This window comes from Bubalus kerabau, chromosome 13 (genome assembly GCF_029407905.1).
Source record: "Bubalus kerabau isolate K-KA32 ecotype Philippines breed swamp buffalo chromosome 13, PCC_UOA_SB_1v2, whole genome shotgun sequence".
Taxonomy (NCBI): Eukaryota; Metazoa; Chordata; class Mammalia; order Artiodactyla; family Bovidae; genus Bubalus; species Bubalus kerabau.
The window spans coordinates 71,446,943-71,473,546 of record NC_073636.1 but is presented as its reverse complement, the minus strand read 5'-3'; the positions used below and the strand labels follow the sequence as shown (position 1 = coordinate 71,473,546).

The window sequence follows — 26,604 nt, the reverse complement described above, 5'->3', positions numbered from 1 at the left end:
GTCTTGTTTCACTCAGTCTAGTGTCCTCCGGGTTTATCCATGTTGTTGCAAATAACAGGTTCTCCTACTTTTTAAGGTCATTAATAGTCTGCTAAGTCACTTTAGTCGTGTCCGACTCTGTGCGACCCCATAGACGGCAGCCCACCAGGCTCCCCCGTCCCTGAGATTCTCCAGGCAAGAACACTGGAGTGGGTTGCCATTTCCTTCTCCAGTGCATGAAAGTGAAAAGTGAAAGTGAAGTCGCTCAGTCGTGTCCGACCCTCAGCAACCCCATGGACTGCAGCCTACCAGGCTCCTCTGTCCATAGGATTTTCCAGGCAAGCGTACTGGAGTGGGGTGCCATTGCATTCTCCAGTCATCTATATATACTATATTATCTTTTCCCAGGTCCTAACTGCCCCATGCTATTCATCCGTGCTGATCCGCTCAGTTTTCAGGTTGAGATGATAGAAATAGGCCTCTTGGGCAGCATCTGGCATAGCTGGGGGAGTGGGTCACTCACGATGCTCTTGTTTCCCCTGTGGGGTCTCTCGTGGCACTGAGCTGGGCCACTTTGGGAGAAAGGCAAAGTGTGACTGTTTAGTGATTCTGTTGTGAGACTTTTTGCTCCACTGAGAGGCTGGGTCCTCTCTTCTGGACTTCCAAATTCCCACAAAGGCACTCTCATCCAGGGGTGGTTGTCAAAATGATGTTTCTTTGGAAAGAGGAGCGTACAGACTTATTCTGCCATCTTGCAGACATCACTGCTTTGTCAGTTTTTGATGGTGTGCCTTGACTTTCCTCTATTGCCCATACAGCAGTCAATGAACTTACTCCACTCTCATCTTTCTTCTCTTACCCTGTTTCTTCTCTCTCTCATTTTTACTTCCATTATTTTCAAGAAACTATAACATTTACATATTCTGCTTTCAACCATGCCCCTACCTTCATTTAGTCTGAGATTTACAATTAAATATATTAAACGCTTACCATCAAACCTTTTGCCAAAACTTCCTCAGTCATCTCTTTGTTGAATGAAGCTTATCTTCTGTTATATTTCTCAAGGAAGACTCATGAGTACAGGAATCTCTGAGTGATTGAATGTTGCAAGTTGTTTTTCTATAGTTTTGATGATTGAAAAATACTTGGCTAGCTATAAAATCCTTGGTTCATAATTTCTTTTAGTTTCTTGATAATGCTGCTTCGTATTTTTTGTCCTGTATGTTGCTTTGCAGACAGCTCATGATAGCCTAATTCTGTTGCCCTTGTAAATTGTTTGATCCTTTTTTGCCTTAAGTCTTTGAAAACTTTTTTTTTTTTTTTAAGTTCAGTAGTTTTTTTAGGATCTTGGAATAGATCTTTCAGGTCTTTGAGTCCTTTCAGGGTGTAACCTCAGGTCATCTCTTCATATGTTTTCCTCAGATTTTTGTTACAAATTTTTGCTTATTTAATTACTTAATCTTCCTTCTCAGGGATTTCAAGTATACATATATCAGATCTTCTTTCTCTTCTCTTTAAGCCCTTTTTCATGTACCCTTGTTACTTTATTCTCTATCTCATTTTCATTCCCTTGGTTGTCTTTCTCTTTCTTCGATGCCCCTTATTAAAAGTTTCCCTTGGATATCTTGTCATTTAATCTTCATTTCTGAGTGCTTTTATTTTTGTTTTCTTTTCCCCTCTGAGTTCAGGCAACTCTCTTTTTTTCCTAATTCTTTATGGATTTCAGTTGTTAATATTTACATTTCTAATTCAAAGTTGTTTGAGAAGATTTAATTCCGTTTGGTATACTGTGTTACAGTTTTCTTCTGATTTTAATTTTGGGAGAGGAGGTGGATTTTTATCACTTGGGATGTTTTGACTTTTATTTTATGTTTTCTTCTTATATAATAGCTTTATTTGCTTCCTTCCACTTATTCATTTTGTAAATTTGAGGTTCAAAAACACAGTAGTAGGTGGATATGTGAGCCTGAATCTCTGGAATACCACTGTTAGAAACAGAAATTTGAGCATCATAAGGATTTAAGACTTAAAGCCTTGTAACTAAATGTGATCTTTTATTGAGAAAATTGGGATACAGATGAAAAGAGATATAAAATGAGACCACGCCAATATTTGGAGGTCAAGCAGATGAAAAGTGGCCAAATAAAATAAAATTTAAATTTAAAAAAGGATTATGTATTCTGATAAGGTAGTGATGTGTATTTTTTTAATGGATGACTGAGTTTTTTGTATTACAACAAATGACGGTTTGTGTGCTCTCTGACTTGTTGTTGCTGTTGTTATTCTCTCTTGATTACAGAGTCTTAAAATTCCCCCTTTTGCCTCTTTCCTTTTCATTATCCAGGCTCCCAGAGACACTTCTCCTTTCTTTTTACCCTATTGCCCCCCATAAGTGATACCTATGGAAGATTGCCACCTTGAATTATGTATGGCTTTCAGGCTGTTTTCATGTAGTCATTTCCTTATTCTAGCAGGATTCTTTTTCAGAATTTTCACACATAGGGACTTGGTCTTTCTGAAGATCGTTTTATAAAACCTTATGACCTCTACCAGCTTACCTTTTCTCTCTTTCGTGTTGTTTTTCCTTACAGCCCTGGCTCTCCACAAAAGCTTATGATGAGAGCCTTAGAAATACTTCATTCAACTGCAGTCCTTGTTTTTCTACTAACAGGGACTGTGACGTTTTCAGGGTTCTGTGTATTTTAATGATCTTGAGGTTGTGAATTATGTATAGCTTTATTTTTTTTTCTTGTTTTCCTGTGTTGTTTTTTTTGAAAGATATGTGGGGAGATTTGATTTTAGATGGTTACCATTTTCTTCAACTATTAAGAGTCAGCAGGAATCGACTGTGCATTGCTTTTGGGAAATTATGGAACTAGAAGAATCAAAGATGACTCCCAGGTTTTTTTACTTAATCAACTGGATAGATAGTGGTTACATTTACTGAAATGGGGAAAACTGGTAGATATATAACATCTGGCATAGAAGGGAAGGGAGTAACAGAGCTCTCTTTTGGAGATTTGTAAATTTATTATAAGTATGTGGATATATGTGCCCAAATCTCTGGAATACCATTGTTAGAAATTTGAGCATCATAAGGATTTAAAAGGTCCATCTAGTCAAGGTTATGGTTTTTCCAGTGGTCAAGTATGGATGTGAAAGTTGGACTGTGAAGAAAGCTGAGCACCGAAGAATTGATGCTTTTGAACTGTGGTGTTGGAGAAGACTCTTGAGAGTCCCTTGGACTGCAAGGAAATCCAACCAGTCCATTCTAAAGGAGATCAGTCCTGGGTGTTCTTTGGAAGGACTGATGCTAAAGCTGAAACTCCAATATTTTGGCCACCTCATGTGAAGAGTTGACTCATTGGAAAAGACTCTGATGCTGGGAGAGATTGGGGGCAGGAGGAGAAGGGGATGACAGAGGATGAGATGGGTAGATGGTATCACCAACTCGATGGACATGAGTTTGGGTGAACTCCGGGAGTTGGTGATGGATAGGGAGGCCTGGCGTGCTGCAGTTCATGGGGTTGCAAAGAGTTGGACACAACTGAGCGACTGAACTGAACTGAAGGATTTAATACTTAATGCCTTGTAACTAAATGTAACCTTTTATTGAGAAAATTGGAATACAGATGAAAGATATAAAATGAGACCACTCCACTCCAATATTTGGAGGTCAAGCAGATGATAAATGTCTGGCCAAATAAAATAAAATTTAAATTAAAAAAAAAGTATTAGGAGCAGACAGTGAGGTAAGAGAGAAAGCTGAGAGTAGAGTGATCTCAAAGGCAAGAGGAGAAAGAGTCAGAGAGAAAGTGATCAGTTGCAGTTGATGAGACATTAAGGATAATGTGGTTGGAGATTTTTAGAGCTGACCATATGAAAGCCTTCGTTGGCCTTGATGAGAGCAGTCAGATTGAGGGAAGTTCCAGAGCACTAGTGAGTTAAGCCAATTGAGTCTGCATCTAGAGAGAGAACACAAAAGATTTTCAGAGCTTGAGTCTAACAGTGACTTTTCTGAATAAATGGCTTGCATTTATAAAATGCAATAAATGACTTGGGAGTTTCATTCCCTAGAGTCGGGGTCAGGGCCACGGCTATTGCCTGAAGCAGGGCCTGTTGCCTTCAAGGAAAATCTAATAAGGTTGGTGATGAACACCTATCAGTGAAAAGAATATGCCACCAACAGCCAAGTCACCTTCACCGTGCAGCTGTACTTTGCCTCTTGTTGGTGACTGCAGGTTTGCAGATGGCAGCATATGTGTTTATTAGGAAGTTATATCTCAAAGGGTACTGTGTCCCTTTCATGCCTTGAAAGGCATCCCTCACACATTTTCCTCCAGAGGATTGGCCTGCCAGGTGACCTAGTTCTAATGGTTCTGGGCTGCTCGGTTTCGAGAGGCAGATCTCTGCTTTCCTTTTCCATCATTGGCTTTCTGATTTCTCAGGGTCCTGTTTCGGGTCAAAACAGAATTTCTTCATACAAATTGTTTGGCCTGTTTTTCAAAATGTGGCTCTGCTCTGTCATCACTGTCTGCCTGTGGACAAGCCAAGAAAGCAGGGCCTCTGACCTCATGTCAAAGACATATTTGCCAACAGATACCTCAGAAAAGAAGGCCATTTGCTTAAAGGGTATTTTGCTTGGCTTACTATCTGAGTAACCCTGGGAAATGTTATTTAATCTTGTTTCACAAGAAAAGAGAAGTGGGGCATTGTGCTATCCATTTCAGACTTGTACAAGAATGAAAAATACAATATTCAAAACACGTACCTTAGGAAAAGAGAGCCTTCCTCTTTTCTGTTTTCTTCCTTACTGATGCTTTCAGGGACTGTCATGCTAAGTGAATGAGCCACATTGAGGTCAAACAACAGCTTAGGGATCAGGGTGCTGGAAGGGCATCATGGGAAATTGGGCTGCAGAGAGCCTAGACTGAGGACCCAACGTGTATCAGCCCCAGAAGCATGGGGGGAGGGGGGAGATGGTGAAGGACTCTGGGGTCAAGCAGAGCCGAGAAAGGCTTTCCAAAGGTGAGAGGCAGGCAGGATCTCTGCAGCCAGTCTCCTGGTCCAAGGCACTAGCGTCTCTCAGTTAGATGTCACCATCAACCTCTCCCCAACAACTAGCTTCTCTTGCAGCATAAGTCTGTTCTCTCTACAGCAGCCTCTGCATTTAAAAAAAAATAAACATCTGAAAATTTTATTCTTGCTCATTAATCTTTGATAGCTGTCTGTTGTTCCTAAAATATAGACCAAAACCCTACAGTCTAAAGGACTCTACCAAGCTTATGCCTCTAGCTTCATCTGATCTCATTCTCTGAGTACTTCAGATGGTGTAAACACCCCAGACTTCTTTATGTCTTTGACTGCACCTCGTGTTTTCCCACTCCCAGGCCTTTGTGCATCTGTCCCTGAATCTGGGACACCCTTCCATGATACTTATTTTCCAGATATTAGGTTAAATAGTTCTTGCTCAACGCGGTAAGCCCTCTTTCATTCCCACCCACATCCCTTGTCGTCTTCTGGACACATATATAGCACCCAACACTTCTCTTAATAGTGTTTATTGCAACTTGTAATCAGGTGTTTACTCATGAGAATAGTTATCTGATGTTTGCTGCAGGTGTTAGAAAGATAATGTTTGCATACTTCTTGAGGATGGGGACATGTCTGCTCTGCTCATCCCTGCGTGTGCAGCTCAGTGCCTGGCACGCAGTGACCACTCAGCAACGATGAGCATTTTCAGTGACGAGCACCTCAATGCATACTTGTTGACTGACTGACCAAATGAACGAGGAGTTAAGTGGGGGTCCCAGTCTTAGAGAAAAATGAAGCACAAGCCTAAGAAGATGTGAAAACTGTAGAAAGACTCTGGGGTTAGGGCTAAATCTCATAATATGAGCTGAGACAGCTTAGTCTTAGAGAAGGCAAAAATATGAGTTAGGGCAACTGGGAAAAGTCTTTTTGAAAATGATGAGATCAGGGCTGAATCCCCACCTTATTAAGTAGGGCAGTCTGATGGTGCAGTGAGAATTTTATGTATTCCCCAGGTACGGGGGCTTCTTGACCAGCTTGGGAGTACAATGTAACCTAAGTCTAAGTCCTCCTGGATAATATACAGAAGTTCCTATAAGTCCTTCAATTAGATAGCCTATAATTTCAGTTAAATAGGTGAAGGATGGATGGATAAGTGGATGGTTGAATGAGTCAGACTTGGCCTAGTCTCTAAATGGAGGTTATAAGTAGGTAAGTACCCCATGGACTGCAGCCTACCAGGCTCTTCTGCCCATGCGATTTTCCAGGCAAGAGTACTGGAGTGGGGTGCCATTGCCTTCTCCGAAGTAGGTATAGGTATAAGGCATTTTGATTAAAAAAAAAAAAAGCCTGTTTGTTGTGAGTTGGATGATATGATATGACGTCAAGAAGATAGTGTACTGAAAGAACTGGAAGCAACCTTAGAATATCCCACCTACTCTACCAAAGTGGGCTTCCCCATCCCTTCCTCTGTCATTTGATTGGTGGGGAAATCAAGCCACAGAAAGAGCCAATGAGCTGCTCTGTTGCACAGCACTGGCAGATCCTTTTTTTTTTTTTTTACCTTTTTGGCTCTGCCATGCAACGTGTGGTATCTCAGTTCCTGACAAGGGATTGAACCTGAGCCCCCTGCATTGGAAGTGTGGAGTCTTTAACACTGGACTGCTGGAAAAGTCCCAGCACTAGCAGATCCTTGAGTAGAAGCAGGTCTCAAAGAAGCCCAGCAGTTAGGACAGTATATTCTACCCCAAGGTGATACATTCCGGTGTGCAGATTTGCAAGTGGAATGTGAGTGAGGCTAAAATAATGGGAACATGAAATTGTCTTGTACTGTGGAGATGGAACAGAAAATACACCAAATGCTTTTTCTCTTTCCAAAGTCTTATATAATCTGACACCCGGAAAGTACTTGTTTCCTTTTTACAGAACTGACTGGGTAAATGTCCACAGGCCAGACTTCCTGTGTGATCGGATGCAGAATTTCCAGTGTGTTCCTGACTTGCTTGCTAACAGTTCAATCACCTAGAAGGTCAAGGGAGTGACTGAGGACTTTGTTATTCTGTACCTGATTCTAACCAACAAAGACAAATTGGTTATGGAATTAAAGATGTCAGGAACTTGGGAGAAAACAGATATGTCAGTGTCATGTTTGTGAGAGCCGAGGAGAGTTAAACATAATCAGACAAGTGCTTTAGATGATAGAAAACAGTTTAATAGATTCAGGTGGAGGACGTAGTGTTAGGAAATGGCTCACTTTCATGTATGCAGCTTTGGCAGTGAAGATGATTCTAAGGAGAATTAGAAAGTTCTATAAATGATCCAGTGAAGAAGGCAGTAGAATAAACCATTGTGGCTACCCAATATTCCCTTTACTGGGACACATTTTTAAATGAGTTCAGTTCAGTCGCTCAGTTGCGTCCAACTCTTTGTGATCCCATGGACTGCAGCACACCAGGCTTCCCTGTCCATCACCAGCTCCCAGAGTTTACTCAAACTCATGTCCATCAAGTCCCACAAATGACACATTAGCCTGCACCTTTGTGGGGAGGAAGTGACCCAGAAGGAGCGTGAAGGGTTTTTCTGAGGTGCTGGTAATTTTGGGTATTTTGATCTGGATGCTGGTCATAAAGTGTGTGTTCACTTTGTGAAAGATTTGGCAAACTGCATTTAAAATTAGTGTATTTGTCTGCATATATCAATATGTTATACTTCACTGTGCAACCATTTTTAAGATTTAGTATATTTCTTTAGGACTTATTTTTTAAATGCTTAGATTGGCATGTTAAATAAAAACTGTGCTTTATTCATTTATTTTCTTATGTGTATTACTGCATGTTATTACATGGGTCTCAACCATTTTCATTATCAGCCTTATAAAACTTCACTATGTAAAGGGACCTCCACTTTCTTTACCATGACTATAGAGTTGGGCAGATATGTTCGTCTTTGTTTTCACTTTTATAAAGAATACTGGAAGCAATGACTTTGAATATAAAGCTTCTTCTGCATTTAAGGTCATTCCATGAGAATAGATTCTTAGATACAAAGAGATTAGGTTGACTCTCTTTAAAGTCTAGACACATATTTACAAATTACCCCCATCAGTGAAGACCTCACTGTATTTCCCATTGCTATATTTAACAGTCTTGCACAGAATTGACAAGTTTCCTGATACAGTACATGCAAAATCTTTTTTTTTTTTCTTTGTATTAGTATAAAGTTGGAGATCTTATCTCTTGGCACTTCCCATCCAACACAATTTCTCAGTTCTCTGGATGTCATGCTTTCTTCTTTAGCCATCTCAGTGTCCAGTTCACTGACCTCTGTTTAAACCAAAGAACAGACATGGAAGCCAACAGGAGTTGAAGAACTTTGTTCTACCTCCAAACATGAAAACAAACAAAAAAAAATTAGTTTGTTCACTTTTATCATCATTTTTAAGTTTTAACTCATTTGTGACGAGCTTTTTTGGCATCTCATTTTTAAATTTTATTTTTGGAGTATAATTGCTTTGCAAAGTTGCATTAGTTTCTGCTGTACAACAAAGTGAATCAGCTGTATGTATATGTACAATTGCCTCCCTCTGAATCCCACCCGTTTAGGTCATCACAGAACACCAGCTAAGCTCCCTGTGCTGTGCGGTACCTTCCTGCCAGCTGTCTGGTTCACACCCAGCAGTGTACACACGCCAGTGCTACTCTCCCAGTTCATCCCATCTCATTTAGAGCGTGCTGCTTTTTTCTCTCTTCTTTCTTTCTGTCTCCTGGATATGTTCTTAAAAAAAAACAAAACTGTTTTTCTTGAAATATAAGCACCCTTCAAATGAATATTTCATGTATTTGAATCATAATATGTCATGCTCTTTTAACATTTCTGCATTTTCCATTTTTTTAAATAAAACAATTATTTATTTTAAAAAGTAAGACTTTCAGCACAGGAAAAAAAAAAAAAAAAAGGAAACACTTGTTCCAAAGAACAAGTCATGTCAACCCAACCTTCTTTAAGATGGTTCTTGAACTGATTGGGGAAATGTGGTAGACAGAGCATCAGTACCTGAAGTGATTTTTGACACTGTTCTCAAGCTATGTTTTTGGAAAAATACCGCAGTAGAGTCTGAGTTCTGAAGCAATTGAGACAGCGAGTAACTGTTGCATAACCAACCAGAGATTCTGATGAACAGATGAATGCCAACCTGGGGATTCTAGTGCATGCCACTGAGTCTGTTACTGGCATTTTCTAGGTTACTACTTATATTAGTGATCTGGATAAAGTTGAAAAATCATGTCCCCAAACTTGCAGATAGTGAAGATAATATGGTAATAGGCTCTGGTCACCGAATCAAAGATGATAGGCTTTGACAGTTCCAAGTTTGACTCTGTACTTGAGTTTCATGGTAGGACCACATATATATGTAGAAGCAGGCAAATTTTTTTCTTTTTTTTGGTGGGAAAGAGTTGCTGACATATTCATTGTGATCAATGAGAGTGTGAAATGTTGGCTATGTTATTAGAAGTGCAGTTTAAGTAAGAAAAAATTGAAAATAGTGATTATCTAGGTAATCTATAATAATAGGTAATAATCTAGGTAATCTGGGTAGTCTATATTGACAAGACTACACATAGACTGTTGCTTTATGTTCTAGTCCCTTCTCATTAAGAGGGACTAACTGGAGGATGTCCTGGGATGAGCATTAATTTGGTTCAGAGGACTTGAGCTTTTATCATCTGAGGAATTGTTGAAAAAGAATATTAATGAACTTGAGAACTGTCTTTCAGTATCTGGACATCTTTCCTACACAAGCAAAGGCAGACTTTCTGTGGGCTACAGAACAGAATCAAGACCACTAGGGAATCATACTTGGGTTTGATAGGAGGGACAGTTCCTAGCATTCAGAGGTGTGCATGGATGACATAGACTCTGCTGTAGACATTACCATTGTTTCTCTTTCTGGTTCCTGGAGCACTCCAATTCCTGTGTCACTGAAGTCAGGCATGGCCCTTAGACTCGCTCTAGCTGATGGAACCTGTGTCAAAGGAAAAGCGTTACTTCTAATGTCAAGCCTTTAGTTGCCAGTTCTTACTAAACCCATCATCATCCCTTTCTCCGGCCTCAGTGAACACTGAAGCATTATATTAACATGGAGGTAGCAGCCTTGGTCTTTGAGTGGCTACAATGATGATGGTATCCTCCAGCCACCACCATCAGCTCCCCCTCAGACCCACCACACTCCTCTGTTGGACATGTTGTTTGAGTGGAAAATAAACCTTTGCTGTTTGTAGCCCCTGGATTTTGTCGGTTTTATTCTGCATATTCCTGACTAAGGCTTCCCTGTTGGCTCAGATGGCAAAGAATCTACCTGCAATGCAGGAGACACAGGAGATACGAGTTCAGTCCCTGGGTTAGGAAGATCCCCTGGAGATAGGAAACACAATCCACTCCAGTATTCTTGTCTGGAGAATTCCATGGACAGAGGAGCCTGGCAGGCTATAGTCCATGGGGTCACAAAGAGTGGGACATGGCTAAGCAACTAAACTAAAGTAATCCTGATTAATACAGTGCCTTCAAGATTCAGTGGTTCTTTACATGTGGGCATTAGCAAGACAGGCATTGGATTCTGCACATCAAAACTACACTGGTCAGAATGGCCATCACCAAAAAGTCTACAAATAATAAATGCTGAAGAGAGTATACAGAACAGGGAACCCTTTTGCACTGTTTGCAGGAATGTAAATTGATATAACCACTATGGAGGACAGTATGGAGGTTCCTTAAAAAGCTAAAAATAGAACCACATGACCCAGCAATCCCATTAAGCTTCTCAAAGATGCCCTTGATACCGCCTGCTAACCATGTAACTGAGTGAAGCACACACATGCCACACTCACTTAGTGTTACGGTTATTGTTCTGTGCTGGGCAGTATTTATGAAGGAGTTCTGTCTGGGGAAGAAACTGATAAGGTGATGAGAGCCAGGAAGTGGAAGTAACACCAGTGTAAGAATAAATGAAGAAATAGAATTAAAAGGTGATTCCCCTGGAGGAAAAACCTGGAAGGGACAAATATTAAATTATAATTAAAAATATAAATGCAAGCCTATAGATGCAAATATGTATACATATATTTTTGTATATATTAAAAAACCAAACACAACAAATTAACTGGAATCTCACTTTTGTTATTCACAGGAGACCAAAATCAACTGTGTCCGCCTGGCTACAAAAGGTATGTTGGCATGCGCTGTCTGTCTTCAGCTATTGAAGTACTTCTTTCTGTGGCAACACAGGAAAATTTTAGGCAACAGTGACTAAAAATAACAAGAAAGAATTGTTATTTTCACTGGAGTCATTTGCATCTAGGTATTATTATATACTTATGTTATATATTAATAACACAGTGCCTAAAGCATAGGAAGAGCTCAGAACATATTTGTTTAGTCAGTGGATGGATGGATGGATGCACAGACTAGTACATTAATCAGTGGTAAATATAAATTTGCTCAAGTATTCTTCCACTATATATTTTCATTGCATTTGGGTCTATGTTTATGTGGGTATTTTTTTGCACGTCAGTTAGACCAATCTTCTGGTGTTGGATTTTATTCAGTTGCCGCATAGCTTTCAAAAATGAGGTGATTAGTGTTAGTTCCTTGTATAATTAGAAAACAAACACTGCATTGTTGTGTAGTTGGCATTTTCAATACTTATCCCCAAAACCAAGGCAGCATTGTTCAGGCTCATCACTTTTTGTTTCCCTAATTATTGAATTGCCTGGCTCTTTCAATTGGTACATGTTTCTGTTTATTACTCTTTAAAAAAAAAATCAATGAATGGTTTGTTATCATTTAACCTATTACAAGGTTGAATGGTTAGAAATCAGGTTTATCTTTTTTGTTATAGAACTGATATTTTTAACAGCTATCCTCCCTGTATAAACACACCGAAACTGGGCAACTCATTCTATTCCCTGCATTTATTGAGAGCATATATGGTTTCATAGGTGACTTCCACAGCAATGAAAAGATATAAGTAGATATGTAATGATAGGCATAAACTACAGACAAAGACAATGGCTCAAGTATGTATATACATATGTGAATACATACACACAAGCACACACAGCAAACAACAGGGGAGAGACAGGAATATTTAATGGTTATTTGACAGACTATGCACCAAGACCTATCACCCATTAGTTTTATAACTTTGAAGAAAGTCACGCCAGTTGTAGACAGCAAAGGGAAGATGCAGGAGGAAGAAGACAAGCAATCAGGGCTCACTGTGATAAGAACTCACTATGCTCTCCCAGAAGTCAGGAGAGGTCAGCATGTCCCTAATGTGTTCTCTCTCGGGAGCTCAGGCTTCTGGACAGAAAGAGATAAAATACTGCTTGTGAGGCAAGGTGAATTGATGGCCTGAAAACAAAAGGGGCACAAATGATGGGCCTCAGCAGAGTTTTCCTCTGAAGAAAACAGATCGTCTAGAAAGAAGACCCTTATCCCTGGGCTAGCACTAGAGCTCTGGTCTCGGGCCGGACAGCTCAGTATCTGCAGCAACCCCCTGGAGTGGCAGGAAACTTACAGAGAAGCCTCCCCTGTGATAGTAAGCTCCATGGCTCCCTGCGAGCTTCTGACGCCTGGACACGGGAGAGGCTGATGGCAGTGCCGTCCCCGGCAGGGGCAGAGGGGGCTCTAAGGACATCCCCTGGGACAGAAAGCCCTCCTAAAAGGGAGTTTGTTGAATTGTATGATTGTGAACTGGGAATTGAGAACATGTGATCAGACAGACAAAAGGTATCTGTGGGGACTCTGAGTGAGAATGTTATTTAGTTCTTTATTTTTGGCTGTGCTGGGTCTTCACTGCCACACGGGCTTTTTTCTAGTTGTAGTGAGTGGGGTCTTCTCTGTAGTTGCAGCACGTGGCCCTCTCATTACGGTGGCTTCTCTTCTTGCAGAGCATGAGCCAGGTCTGTGCACGGTCTCAATAGCTGCGGTTCCTGGGCTCCAGAGCACAGGCTCCATGGTTGTGATGCACGGACTTAGTTCTTCCACAGCATGTGGGATCTTTCTGGATCAGGGATTGAACCCATGTCTCTTCCAGTGGCAAGCAGATTCTTTACCACTGAGCCACCAGGGAAGCCCTGAGAGAGAATAATTAAAAGCATATGTTCTTGGCAATTTCAGGACCCACTGTCCATGTAGATAGACAATACACCATGCCATGTTTCTCCAGGTTCCATTGCTGATCTGTGAGATTAATGTGAGCTTTAAAGAACTAGAGCAAAAGAGTTGTCTACTTCTTCTTAGCCTAAGGATTTCTCCTCTTGTTTGATGTTTAGGATACAACCTTCCTTTAGTGGAGTGTGTTGTGTGCATGTGGCAGGTGTGGCAGGGGAAAGGATGGGAAGCATTCATGAGTGTGAATACCCAGCTGGCCATGCCCAGGCAGGGCTCAGAGGAGTCAGGAGTCAGACGTGGATTCCAGGATTCCATGCCTTTGTTTTCCAGGGCCATTGCCCCAACCAGAGAAGCGGGCTCTAGCAGCTCTTGGCAGTAGGGTAGAAAGCAGAATGCCAGTCTCCCTCAGGTCAAGGAGTGATTCTTTCTCAGCATCACATCAGATAAATAAGCAGAATGCTTGGTGATGCAGAGAAAAGGAAAAGGGAAGGAAAGCTATATTTGATCAGTGTCTGCTCTGTCCCCTAGGAGCATCCAGGGTCAGCTGAATGAGAACCCTGTCTGAACTCATACCCTGCCCATGGGGACTGTGTATCAAGGAACTAAGTCCAGGCTTCAATATTTGACCCATCCCTTTCCTGATGTTGTCAATCAAATTTCCCTCTTTATGGGTTTGCCAAAAATGCTCTTATTTTTAACAGAGGAAAGTATGATGGTGGGAACCTTGCAGGCAGTAAGGGTATAACAAGTTCCAGTGAGATTCCATGGCCCATCTGTCTCCCTCAGAGCTCCTCCACCTCTTTGTCATTGTGGCATTTTCCTCATGGGTCTGCCAGTGGGCATCCAGTCTCTAGAGTGTGGTCACATGGGCAGGCTTGAGGCCAGTGCTTTGGCGATGAAGCAACTTCCTGATGTCCTGTCCCTGACCCCAAGGACTCCAGACAGTGTCTGTAGTCAGCTGTGTGAGTCCCATGGGACTGGGAGGGCTGCTACTCAGAATGGAACAGCCTGAGCTGTTCGGGGTCATTCTGACCTGACCAGAAGCCCAGGGCATCTTCTATCAATATTAGATAGAATCCCTGGCTCTGGCGTGCACCTCTAACCCTTGTCTGTCTGTAATGTCACTGTTCGTCACCCAAGCTCTAATGAAGCACTGCCAGCCGGGAGGTCTGCAAAGCCAGGGACCTGTGTTAGTTTTCAGCGACTGCAGAGTTCACAAACTAAGTGTCTTAAACAAAGCATAATTCATTGTCTCACACTTCCGAATGCTAGAAATCCAAGATTGAGATGTCAGCAGGGTTGGCTCCTTGGAGGGTGTGAGGCAGAGTCTGTTTCGTGCCTTTTCTCCAGCTTCTGGGGGATTGCTGGCCATCATTGGTGCTCTCTGGCTTGTAGACGCCTCACCTCATCTCTGCCTTCATCTTTGCATGGTGCTGTTCCTCTGCGTGTCTGTCCAAATTCTCCCCTTTTCTATGGACACTGATCATATTGGATTGAGGGTCCACCTTACTCCAGTATGACCTCATCCTAAGTCAGCTAATCACCTCTACAGGGACCCCGTTTACCAAATAAGGTCACAGTCTAAGGTTAGGACATTGACATATGAATCTGAGGAGAACTCAGTTCAAGCCATAACGGGCCCCATGAAGTTAGGGGCAGCATCCACATGGTTTCCATTGAAGCCTCTCACTGCTCACCATTCAGTGTGATCCCAGCAATCTTGGGGGCTGTGCAGGAACTGGCCCTGCCAAAGAGGGCCCCAGGTGCAGGCTGAGGTCCAGATGTGGATCCGGGTTTCTGCAGAAGCAAAGCAAGGCTTCCTCAAGCAGAGGAGCTGCTTAATCTATGAAAGGATCCCAGGGCAGGGGGTAAATGCAGAGGGCCACCCCCACAAACCAGACGCTGGGTCTGTGGCAGAGGGCCCTTCCCAGACCCCACATGGTGCTGGAGCATCAGGTCCTGGGCAGGGCCAGGCCTCCTGGGGTAGGTGCCAGCCCTGCTGCTGTTGAGGGGAGCTCTGATGAGGAACTGCTTGGTCCTTGCCACTGGTTTCCCAGTCACATTTGGCCGTGGCAGGAAGTTCCTGGCATATTGTTGACTCTCGAACAATACCTACTGAGATGAGGGAATGCATTTGGTCAGAATCTCACTGCAGCAAGACTCAGAGATCCTGAGGGTCATACTCCCTCTTCCGAAACTCAGAAGCACCCTATTTAAAGTAATCCCAGGACTTCCCTGGCAGTCCAGTGGTTAAGACACTGTGTTCCCAATGCAGGGGGCACAGGTTCAATCCCTGGTTGGGGAACTAAGATCCTGTTTGGCACAGAGGGTGGTCAAAAAATGAAAAAAATAAAATGAAGTGATCCCTATCTACCCATTCATTGGAAGGACTGATACTAAAGCTGAAGCTCCAATACTTTGGCCACCTGATGTGAAGTGCTGACTCATTGGAAAAGACCCTGATGCTGGGAAAGATTGAGGGCAGGAGGAGAAGGGGGTGACAGAGAATGAGATGGTTGGATGGCATCATTGACACAGTGGACATGAGTTTGAGCAAACTCTGGGAGATAGTGAAGGACAGGGAGGCCTGGCGTGCTGCAGTCCATGGGGTCGCCAAGAGTTAGACACGACTTAGTGACTGAGCAACAACATAATCTACCCATTCACAGAAAATTTTTGAACGTAATTACTGCCTGTGGTTTGCTGATAAACCCGCTCTTTGGAAAAGTCTTTTATTTGTAGTCTTTGTCCATTTCTAGGGTGTAAATATCCCCACAAATCCAATATCAAGTTATTGATGGCTTAACAGCAGCTGGCTTATAAGAATGTTCTGAATGTTCAGCAACATTTCTTCTGTAGCAAGCTAATGCAAGCCAGCCCCAGCACACCAAAATCTCAGTTTGTTATGAGGACCGAATGATAACATACATACAAATGGATTTTTATTTACTGTAAATTGTTTTGGAAATTCTTAGAAAATCATGATGGATGACCATTATGTCTGTCGTGGTTAGCTCACTCACGGTGCACCTGTGAGCCAGGTACCTTATAAGAAACTGGGGATTTTCAGTGAACCAGCAGTCTTGCTGCCTGTCCTCAGGAGGTTCACAGTCTAGTGTGGAAGCAGACATGAAGTGAATGATCGTGAGAGACAGCGGTGGGGTTGTGATTGTGATCAGTGCCTCTAAAGAGAAGTGAGGTGTACTGAGTGAGGACAGGCGGCCGCAGAGCTAAAGCCCTGGGGCAGCCCAGGGGCTCACTCCTCTAGAGTGGGTGCATGTGAGATACTCTGTGCCCCCCCCCGGTCCCGTCCCCACCCCTTCTCAGCCATCCCTGGGAACTGAGTCATATCCAGCGCGAGGGTGGCATTTGAGAAGCTAGCTGAATGATTGTGAGAGGAACTACTCTCTTGGCCCAGACTCCCTGGGAGAACCAAGTCCCCTGTGTTTACAAAGTCTGTTGGGTGGATTCACACACCACCAGGGGGCAGTATTTATTTATAGAGCTGGGGCAGAACCTCCGGCTTAAGGAGCTGCTAAGGGGCTCTGGGGAGAAGGCAATGGCACCCCACTCCAGTACTCTTGCCTGGAAAATCCCGTGGATGCAGGAGCCTAGTAGGCTGCAGTCCATGGGGTTGCTAAGAGTCAGACACGACTGAGCAACTTCACTTTCACTTTTCACTTTCATGCATTGGAGAAGGAAATGGCAACCCACTCCAGTGTTCTTGCCTGGAGAATCCCAGGGACGGGGGCGCCTGATAGGCTATAGTCCACGGGGTCACAAACAGTCGGACATGACTGAGTGACTTTTTACTTTTACTAAAGGGCTGTGGGGTGGAAGTTTGTATTAGCTGCTGCATTTAATGCTAGGATTAGGACAGGTGCATCTCAAAAGCCTGGAAGGCAGTCTTTTTCATTGATGGGGTGAGGAACTTGTGTGCACAGATTCACATTCTTCTTTACCTTGTTCCTCAGCATGGGGTTCAGTTCAGTTCATTTCAGTTGCTCGGTCGTGTCCGACTCTTTGCGACCCCATGAATCGCAGCACACCAGGCCTCCCTGTCCATCACCAACTCCCAGAGATTACTCAAACTCATGTCCATCGAGTCCGTGATGCCATCCAGCCATCTCATCCTCTGTCTTCCCCTTCTCCTCCTGCCCCCTATCCCTCCCAGCATCAGGGTCCTTTCCAATGAGTCAGCTCTTCACATGAGGTGGTCAAAGTATTGGAGTTTCAGCTTTAGCATCAGTCCTTACAATGAACACCCAGGACTGATCTCCTTTAGAATGGACTGGTGGTATCTCCTTGCAGTCCAAGGAACTCTCAAGAGTCTTCTCCAGCACCACAGTGCAAAAGCATCAATTCTTCGGCGCTCAGCTTTCTTCACAGTCCAAATCTCACATCCATACATGATCACTGGAAAAACCATAGCCTTGACTAAATGCACCTTTGGTGGCAAAGCAATGTCTCTGCTTTTCAATATGCCATCTAGGTTGGTCATAACTTTACTTCCAAGGAGTAAGCGTCTTTTAATTTCATGGCTGCATTCACCATCTGCGGTGATTTTGGAGCCAAAAAAAAATAAAGTCAGCCACTGCTTCCACGGTTTCCCCATCTATTCCCCATGAAGTGATGGTACCAGATGCCATGATCTTAGTTTTCTGAATGTTGAGCTTTAAGCCAACTTTTTCACTCTCCACTTTCACTTTCATCAAGAGGCTTTTTAGTTCCTCTTCACTTTCTGCCATAAGGGTGGTGTCATCTGCATATCTGAGGTTATTTATATTTCTCCCAGCAATCTTGATTCCAGCTTGTGCTTCTTCCAGCCCAGCATTTCTCATGATGTACTCTACATATAAGTTAAATAAGCAGGGTGACAATATACAGCCTTGACGTACTCCTTTTCCTATTTGGAACCAGTCTGTTGTTCCATGTCCAGTTTCTAACTGTTGCTTCCTGACCTGCATATAGGTTTCTCAAGAGGCAGATCAGGTGGTCTGGTATTCCCATCTCTTGAGGAATTTTCCACAGTTTATTGTGATCCACACAGTCAAAGGCTTTGGCATAGTCAATAAAGCAGAAATAGATGTTTTTCTGGAACTCTCTTGCTTTTTCCATGATCCAGCAGATGTTGGCAATTTGATCTCTGGTTCCTCTGCCTTTTATAAAACCAGCTTGAACATCAGGAAGTTCACAGTTCACGTATTGCTGAAGCCTGGCTTGGAGAATTTTGAGCATCACTTTACTAGCGTGTGAGATGAGTGCAATTGTGCGGTAGTTTGAGCATTCTTTGGCATTGCCTTTCTTTGGGATTGGAATGAAAACTGACCTTTTCCAGTCCTGTGGCCACTGCTGAGTTTTCCAAATTGGCTGGCATATTGAGTGCAGCACTTTCACAGCATCGTCTTTCAGGATTTGAAATAGCTCAACTAGGATTCCATCACCTCCACTAGCTTTGTTCGTAGTGATGCTTTCTAAGGCCCTCTTGACTTCACATTCCAGGATGTCTGGCTCCAGGTGAGTGATCACAGCATCGTGATTATCTGGGTCATGAAGATCTTTTTTGTACAGTTCTTCTGTGTATTCTTGCCACCTCTTCTTAATATCTTCTGCTTCTGTTAGGTCCATACCATTTCTGTCCTTTATTGAGCCCATCTTTGCATGAAATGTCCCCTTGGTATCTCTAATTTTCTTGAAGAGATCTCTAGTCTTTCCCCTTCTGTTGTTTTCCTCTATTTCTTTGCATTGATCGCTGAGGAAGGCTTTCTACCACTCTTTGCTATTCTTTGGAACTCTGCATTCACATGCTTATATCTTTCCTTTTCTCCTTTGCTTTTCACTTCTCTTCTTTTCACAGCTATTTGTAAGGCCTCCCCAGACAGCCATTTTGCTTTTTTGCATTTCTTTTCCATGGGGATGGTCTTGATCCCTGCCCCCTGTACAATGTCACAAACTTCATTCCATAGTTCATCAGGCACTCCATCTATCAGATCTAGTCCCTTAAATCTATTTCTCACTTCCACTGTATAATCATGAGGGATTTGATTTAGACCTGAATGGTCTAGTGGTTTCCCTACTTTCTTCAATTTAAGTCTGAATTTGGCAATAAGGAGTTCATGATCTGAGCCACAGTCAGCTCCCAGTCTTGTTTTTGCTGACTGTATAGAGCTTCTCCATCTTTGGCTGCAAAGAATATAATCAGTCTGATTTCAGTGTTGACTGTCTGGTGATGTCCATGTGTAGAGTCTTCTCTTGTGTTGTTGGAAGAGGGTGTTTGCTATGACCAGTGCATTCTCTTGGCAAAACTATTAGTCTTTGCCCTGCTTCATTCCGTATTCCAAGGCCAAATTTGCCTGTTACTCCAGGTGTTTCTTGACTTCCTACTTTTGCATTCCAGTCCCCTATAATGAAAAGGACATCTTTTTTGGGTGTTAGTTCTAAAAGGTCTTGTAGGTCTTCATACAACCGTTCAGCTTCTTCAGCGTTACTGGTTGGGGCATAGACTTGGATTACTGTTGTATTGAATGGTTTGCCTTGGAAACGAACAGAGATCATTCTGTCATTTTTGAGATTGCATCCAAGTACTGCATTTCGGACTCTTTTGTTGACCATGATGGCTACTCCATTTCTTCTGAGGAATCCCTGTGGGCAGGAATCCCTGCCCACAGTAGTAGATATAATGATCATCTGTGTTAAATTCACCCATTCCAGTCCATTTTAGTTTGCTGATTCCTAGAATGTTGACAGTTACTCTTGCCATCGCCTGTTTGACCACTTCCAATTTGCCTTGATTCATTCCAGGTTCCTATGCGATATTGCTCTTTACAGCATCGGACCTTGCTTCTATCACTAGTCACATCCACAGCTGGGTATTGTTTTTGCTTTGGCTCCATCCCTTCATTCTTTGTGGAGTTATTTCTCCACTGATCTCCAGTAGCATATTGGGCACCTACCGACCTGGGGAGTTCCTCTTTCATTATCCTATCATTTTGCCTTTTCATACTGTTCATGGGGTTCTCAAGGCAAGAATACTGAAGTGGTTTGCCACTCCCTTCTCCAGTGGACCACATTCTGTCAGACCTCTCCACCATGACCCGTCTGTCTTGGGTGGCCCCACGGGCATGGCTTAGTTTCATTGAGTTAGACAAAGCTGCAGTCCATGTGATCAGATTGACTAGTTTTCTGTGAGTATGGTTTCAGTGTGTCTGCCCTCTGATGCCCTCTTGCAACACCTACTGTCTTACTTGGGTTTCTCTTACCTTGGACGTGGGGTATCTCTTCACGGCTGCTCCAGCAAAGCGCAGCCACTGCTCCTTACCTTGGATGAGGGGTATGTCCTCATGGCCGCCCCTCCTGACCTTGAATGTGAAGTAGCTCCCCTCGGCCCTCCTGTGCCCATGCAGCCGCCACTCCTTGGACATGGGGTAGCTCCTCTTGGCCGCTCTTGCCAGGGGTTGGCTGTTACTAACTTTGACTGCAGATTGAGAGGAATCAGAGCAGGAGTTCAGCCCATAGTGGGGAAGAGGAATTTTTCAGTGAGCAGATGAAGAATGGGAGCGTCTTAAGGCAGATTCCCTAGAAGCAGAGCCTGAGGCAGGGTTTTGGGTGCCTGGGGTGTATCGAGGGAGGGCTCTTGGAGGAAATGTGTAAAAGCGAGAGGGAGAAGGCTCAGTGAGAGTCTACTGTCAGACAGTTAAGTCTAGGCTAGATCCCCAGTGGAGTGTAAATTTCTCCCAAGTTGTTCTGCAGAGGTGAGAATTTCTGCCTCCTCCCCCATCACAATCAGTCCTTAGCATTTCCTTCCTTTACCCTCACCTTCCCCTCAGGAAGACTCTTAGGTAGCTCCAGAGGAGGTGGTACCCCTTGCACAAGTCTCTGGAGATAGGAGTCACAGCAGTAGAGGTAGGGATCAGCTGCATGACCTACAACCCCCACTAATGCAAAGACCGAGCAGACTCTGCTTGGATACCTATCATGACAGACACCTCACTACTCCCCCAGGGAGTATTTCCCACCAGTGGACATTTCAGTTCCAGGGAGCCTCAATATCAGGGGTCCAAATTGGCTCCCTCTTATTTCTTCCATTCAGTCTTTGGGGGCCACATGAATCTGCCTTTTCTCCTTCCAGAAAATAAACTTGGCCTCCTCCGAATTGTTCCCCCTGCCCCAGTTGGGTTCCATCAAGCCCTTGCTTGTCCGCTGTCTTCCCATGGGAACCTCTGTGGCTGCCAGCAGGCAACCTCTCTCCCCGCTCAGGCGCCAGCCTTCAAGGCAGTGCAGCTGGCTCCGCAGACTCCCGCTGGGTGCGCCCAAGTGGCAGTTAGAAAAATCAGCTTTGATTTGATTTGCAAACTGAGCCGAGTCATTGAGACAAAATAAATCCGGAAACCCATAAAGCCATTTGCAGAGTTGCTTTTGCAGAAGAAAGTCACAGTTTTAATCTGGTAAACACTCTCTAACGATCCCATTAAAACAACCCCCTCAGAGTAGGTGCTGAAAGCCGAACTCGAGGATAATGAAGCATGAGATAAGGGGCCAGTGTCACCGATAGTCCCTTTCTGCCTCATGGGGGTGATGATGATGGACTAAAACCATTGTCCCAGGGCAACAGGAGGCGGGGGTGATAGTCTTTTGTAAATGTGGCTTCTTTTTATAATGCCTAAGCCTGAGGTAGAACATTTCATCCAGACTTTTCTCCCCGTCTTCCTAATGGATTCTTGCCCCTGCAGGGACAATAAATAGCCATTCTCCAGTGAGATGTCCTCATTTCACAGATGCTAAGACTGGGGCCCACGAGGGGAGTGATATGTCCGTGGCTTTTTTAGCTACAAGAATAACCTGCCACAGGTGATGTGAGAAGCCAAACAAGATATAGGCATTGTCTACCATCAGCTAGGAAATACCCACGATCTGCCCTCCCCACCCTTGTTGATCTAGGTCTGTATGGAAGGTTCTATTTTATATAAAGCTTCCTCAAGAACTTGCTTGAAATAATGCCGAATCAGAGACACCTGGATTCAAATCCCACTCCAAGATTTACCTACTTGACCTTGGACAGGTCACAGCCTCCAGGAGTCACTTTTAGGCCTAAGATCATTAGTTCTTCCCCCTGATTACTTGGGATAATGTGCATAAAAGGTCAAAACATCATAGATGATCCAGTTTGAGCTTCCTTTCTTCCTTCTTCTGGGTCTTCTTTGAGACCTGGAGACCCAGCTACTAAGCATATGTCCTCTTTTTGCTCTTCCCCAAGAAGGAAAACCAAAACCTGAACCATAGTCGCTTCTCATACGAATCAAACAGACTCAGGCTGGCTCCAGAATGCGGAAACTGAGAGCAGACAGGAATGATGCCGGCCTTGACTCTGAGCACTTGACCTCTTCATCTACAGGCCATTGTGTTAGGGTCAGATCCTGCATAGCAATAATATTCTTGCATTGACTGAGTGTAAGATTTCCCTCGTGCACTTGCTGACCTTTGACTCTGGCACTTTTCCTCCTCTTGTCATCGGCCCAGCAATTTCAGGGGGAACTCAGAATCACAGGGTGCTCAAATAAGGGGGGAAATGTGGCTACGCTAGAGATGAGGACTAGAAATAAAAAAGAATTAAGTTCCATTAGAGCTTTCTCTGATGGTTCTTCAATGGATTGTTGGGGGTGTTAGCAAAAATTAACCACCTATTAAATGCAATTCAGAGGGCTGTGTGTTCACCCGAGTCTGCAGTGCAATGATAGAAGTAAATAAATCCTGTCATATAGTACACACTAAATGAACAGTGGTCATCATTATTATCCTGACTTAAGGAATGAAGCTGTGTAAGCTCAAATGGATTAAGTGAGGAACTTAAGGTCCCTCAGAATTGCCACTCAGGTGTAATGCCAAAGCTCATGGTATTTCCGTGGCACCATTTTGAATCCTGTCCATAATACAGACTGGGTGAGATTCTATTCGCCACCGTTAGGGTCTTCTGTCTCCTATTTGTTAACTACTTCCCATGCCTCTTTTCCAGTAATAGCTGATGGTAGAACCTTTAGGGTATGGTGGGTCTTTGCCCTGTCTTCAGTGGTATCCAAGCTAAGTCCTGGGATCTGGAGCAGAAGGTGAGGTGCCTCAAGGAGCCCTCTACTTTATTTATTTCCACAGTGTATTGAAGCTAATAAATCAAAAAATTAATTTATTTTCAAGTTTATCTGTTCCAGTGCCATCTTTATCCCATCAGCATCTCTTTCCACTCAACATCCGTTGCTTTAGAAGACAAAATAATCAGAAAGGAAGTCTGAGGCACTCAGGATTCAGACCTCCTCCTTCTTTACATGGTCTCAGTGTTTTTGTTAATGGCCGGCATGTGTACATATGAACAAGCCCTGGAAACTGTAAAGATAGAAGGTTTGTGAATCTTCCAGCAAAAATGCCATACCATAGGGGGACCAGATGATAGAGGAGAAAGCAAAGGACTTCTGTCTTTTGTTCTGCTGGATTAGTCAGGATAGGCTAGGCTTTGCTGCAACAACAACTGAATACCTTAATCTCAGTAAATACCTTAATCTCAGTAATATTCTAGATGACATGACATCAAAGAAACCACAAAGGTTTCTTTGATGTCATGTCATCTAGAATATTAGTGGCCTCAGAGGGGGAAGAATAAATATGGAGTTGGTAACCTGGATCTTAAATAATTCTCTTGGAAATGACTCATGTCTCTTCGACTTTCATGGTAACTGAGATTCTTTCATATGCCTAAGGGTAAATGGAGCAGGCACCAGTAAATACCAGTTATCTCTAGTGCTGAATACATGACTCCTTTTCCTATTGTTCTTCCTTTTGTGTCCTGCCAAAACCAATGATCCATCACCTCTGCTACTCCACCCACTGGGAAAACCTTGTCCCATCCCAGTATCCAGATATACTTCTGTTCCTACCCCTTGTAGCTGCGCGTTCCCATTAAAAAGTGAAAGTGAAGTCATTCAGTTGTGTCCAACTCTTTGCAACTCGGTGGACTGTAGCCCACAAGGCTCCTCTGGCCATGGGATTCTCCAGGCAAGGATACTGGAGTGGGTTGCCATTTCCTTCTCCAGGGGATCTTCCCAACCCAGAGATCGAACCCGGGTCTCCTGCATTGCAGGCAGACACTTTACCTTCTGATCCACCAGGGAAGCCTGAGCATTCCCACTAGGCAGAGTTATAGCCTTGGATGATAGGGTAGGGAGGTTCCTCTGGGTCTGCCAACCAAACTAAGGCTTTAACTGTTTTTCACTTAATCCTTGAAAGAACTTCATGAGATCTTGGATTAGCTGAAAAGTTTGTTCAGGTTTTTCCATAACATTGTACAGAAAAACCTGAACAAACTTTTTGACCAAATACAATATTTTTTTTTATCACCCCCATTTTATAGGTAAAGATATTGAAACTCAGAAATGTGTATGATTTTCCAAGTGGCACAGCTAGTAAATGAAAAATACACTCACCTAGAGGCAGACATCGTGGAGTGTGAAGTCAAGTGGGCCTTAGGAAGCATCACTATGAAGAAAGCTAGTGGAGGTGATGGAATCCCAGTTGAGCTATTTCAAATCCTGAAAGATGATGCTGTGAAAGTGCTACACTCAATATGCCAGCAAATTTGGAAAACTCAGCAGTGGTCACAGGACTGGAAAATGTCCATTTTCATTCCAATCTCAAAGAAAGGCAATGCCAAAGAATGCTCAAACTACCACACAATTGCACTCATCTCACACACTAGTAAAATAATGCTTAAAATTCTCCAAACCAGGCTTCAGCAATACATGAACCATGAATTCATGAACCAGATGTTCAAGCTGGTTTTAGAAAAGGCAGAGGAACCAGAGACCAAATTGCCAACATCCACTGGATCATGAAAAAAACAAGAGAGTTCCAGAAAAATATCTATTTCTGCTTTATTGACTATGCCAAAGCCTTTGACTATGTGGATCACAATAAACTGTGGAAAATTCCTCAAGAGATGGGAATACCAGACCACCTGACCTGCCTTCTGACAAATCTGTATGCAAGTCAGGAAGCAACAGTTACAACTGGACATGGAACAACAGACTGGTTCCAAATCAGGAAAGGAGTATGTCACGGCTGTATATTGTCACCTTGCTTATTCAACTTATCAGAGAAGGCAATGGCACCCCACTCCAGTACTCTTGCTTGGAAAATCCCATGGACGGAGGAGCCTATTAGGCTGCAATCCATGGGGTCGTTAAGAGTCGGACAGGACTGAGCGACTTCACTTTCACTTTTCACTTTCATGCATTGGAGAAGGAAATGGCAGCCCACTCCAGTGTTCTTGCCTGGAGAATCCCAGGCACGGGGGAGCCTGGTGGGCTGCCATCTATGGGGTCGCACAGAGTCAGACACAACTGAAGTGACTTAGCATAGCATTATTTAACTTATATGCAGAGTACATCATGAAAAATGCTGGGCTGGAAGAAGCACATGTTGGAATCAAGATTGCTGGGAGAAATATCAACGACTTCAGATACACAGATGACACCATCCTTACGGCAGAAAGTGAAGAAGAACTAAAGAGCCTCTTGATGAAAGTGAAAGAGGAGAGTGAAAAAGTTGGCTTAAAGCTCAACATTCAGAAAACTAAGATCATGGCATTCGGTCCCATCACTTCATGGCAAATAAATGGGGGAACAGTGGCTGACTTTATGTTTTTGGGCTCCAAAATCACTGCAGATGGTGATTGCAGCCATGAAATTAAAACACACTTACTCCTTGGAAGGAAAGTTATGACCAACCTAAACAGCATATTAAAAAGCAGAGATATTGCTTTGCCACCAAAGGTCCATCTAGTCAAGGCTGTGGTTTTTCCAATGATCATGTATGGATGTGAGAGTTGGACTATAAAGAAAGCTGAGCACAGAAGAATTGATGCTTTTGAACTGTGGTGTTGCAGAAGTCTCTTGAGTCCCTTGGACTTCAAGGAGATCTAACCAGTCCATCCTAAAGGAGATCAGTCCTGGGTGTTCATTAGAAGGACTGATGCTGAAGCTGAAACTCCAATACTTTGGCCACCTGATGTGAAGAGCTGACTCATTTGAAAAGACCCTGATGCTGGGAAAGATTGAGGGCAGGAGGAGAAGAGGATGACAGAGGATGAGATGGTTGGATGGCATCACCAACTCAATAGTCATGGGTTTGGATGGACTCCGAGAGTAGGTGATGGACAGGGAGGCCTGGCGTGCTGCAGTTCATAGGGTCGCAAAGAGTCAGACATGACTGAGCAACTGAACTGGACTGAACTGAAGCTCGAATATCATTTATCCATTTAGTTTTGAGTGCCACTTAATATTGGTATGTGGTCCCTCATCCCATAGAGGTTAAGAACTTTAGATTTGAACAGTCTTTGACTCTAGACTAGAAAAGGTACTTAACTGCTGTGTGTCTCGGTTT

General features: G+C 43.3%; 1 protein-coding gene across 2 annotated transcripts in view; it reads left to right on the top strand.

The window, feature by feature from the left end:
- PTPRT (protein tyrosine phosphatase receptor type T) overlaps positions 1-26,604 on the top strand; it is a 1,142,536-nt gene that overhangs the window by 919,330 nt on the left and 196,602 nt on the right. For both annotated transcript variants that reach the window (XM_055545060.1, XM_055545059.1), the window contains exon 13: positions 11,195-11,231. In XM_055545060.1, the coding sequence (XP_055401035.1) occupies positions 11,195-11,231 (37 nt within the window). The remainder of the gene's footprint in view (positions 1-11,194; positions 11,232-26,604) is intronic.